The 1,040-nt window shown below is 38.9% G+C and overlaps 1 protein-coding gene across 1 annotated transcript; it reads left to right on the forward strand.

Moving 5' to 3' along the window:
- On the forward strand, window positions 486-1,038 carry LOC109359848 (the record flags this gene model as incomplete). The annotated part of the gene is made up of 1 exon (XM_019604543.1): window positions 486-1,038. A coding segment is annotated over exon 1 (348 nt), but the record flags the coding sequence as incomplete, so codon positions are not given.

Consider the following 1,040-nt stretch of genomic DNA (forward strand, 5'->3'; position numbering starts at 1 on the left):
CCCATAGAAAAATACCCTCAAGAGAGAGAAAATAGGGCGTTGAGTGTCCTGAAATCTCTATTAAAAGAGTTTTCCCCTTCACCACTAGACACAACTTCTACAACATAAAAGCCATAAAACTTCAGAGGAAAATATGAGTAGAAATATAAAATGATTTGTGAAAGAAAACATCATGAAATCTCATTGATTTAGAAAATATGACATACCAAGCAATAACAAAAATTACGAATCAACTGAATAGGGCTGGAAACGAGCCGAACCAGAGTTCAACTCCATAAGATTGGTTCGACTTGAAACTCGACTCAAGTTATTTCTTTAGCCCGAGTTCGGTTCGGTTAAAGTTCGTGAACTGTTCAGCTCAGTTCGATTGGTTCATTTGGACAACTTCTGTTAAATATATTGTAAATATATTACTGAAACAAGATAAATAGTTTCCTATTTCATAGCCTTCTGTTATAGCATATATTTGATAGCCTTCTGTTATGGCATATGTTTAGTATACTGTTTCCTAGTTTGTAGCCTAACGTGAAGGCATTTACATTGTATATATTCTGACCAAATCAATGAGAATGGCAAGGAAAACATTCCCAATTCTAATATGGTATCAGACTAGGGTTCTTCATCCTCTTCCTTCCGCAGGCCCTAACTCTGTGTTTCCTTATTCCCTCCTTCTCTCTTTTCTCTATCTTCATGGCTTCCAACAAATCCTCCTTTCATCCTGCTCTTGCTGTATCAAACATCAAGAATCATGTTTCCATTATTCTTGAAATGGAAAATGTTCAATATTCCACGTGGGCTGAACTCTTCAAGATTCACGCACGATCAACCAAGGTGCTTGATCATATCCTTCCTCCGGCCAACAGCACGGCGACGGCTCCTTCTACTACCGAAGAGAAGGAGCTTTGGTCCACTTTGGACGCCACGGTTCTTTCGTGGATTTATGCTACCATTTCTAGTGACTTACTGCACACCATTATCGAGCCCGATTCAACGGCTATGGAAGCTTGGGATAGATTGCGTGATATATTCCAGGATAATCA

This window comes from Lupinus angustifolius, chromosome LG11 (genome assembly GCF_001865875.1).
Source record: "Lupinus angustifolius cultivar Tanjil chromosome LG11, LupAngTanjil_v1.0, whole genome shotgun sequence".
NCBI lineage: Eukaryota > Viridiplantae > Streptophyta > Magnoliopsida > Fabales > Fabaceae > Lupinus > Lupinus angustifolius.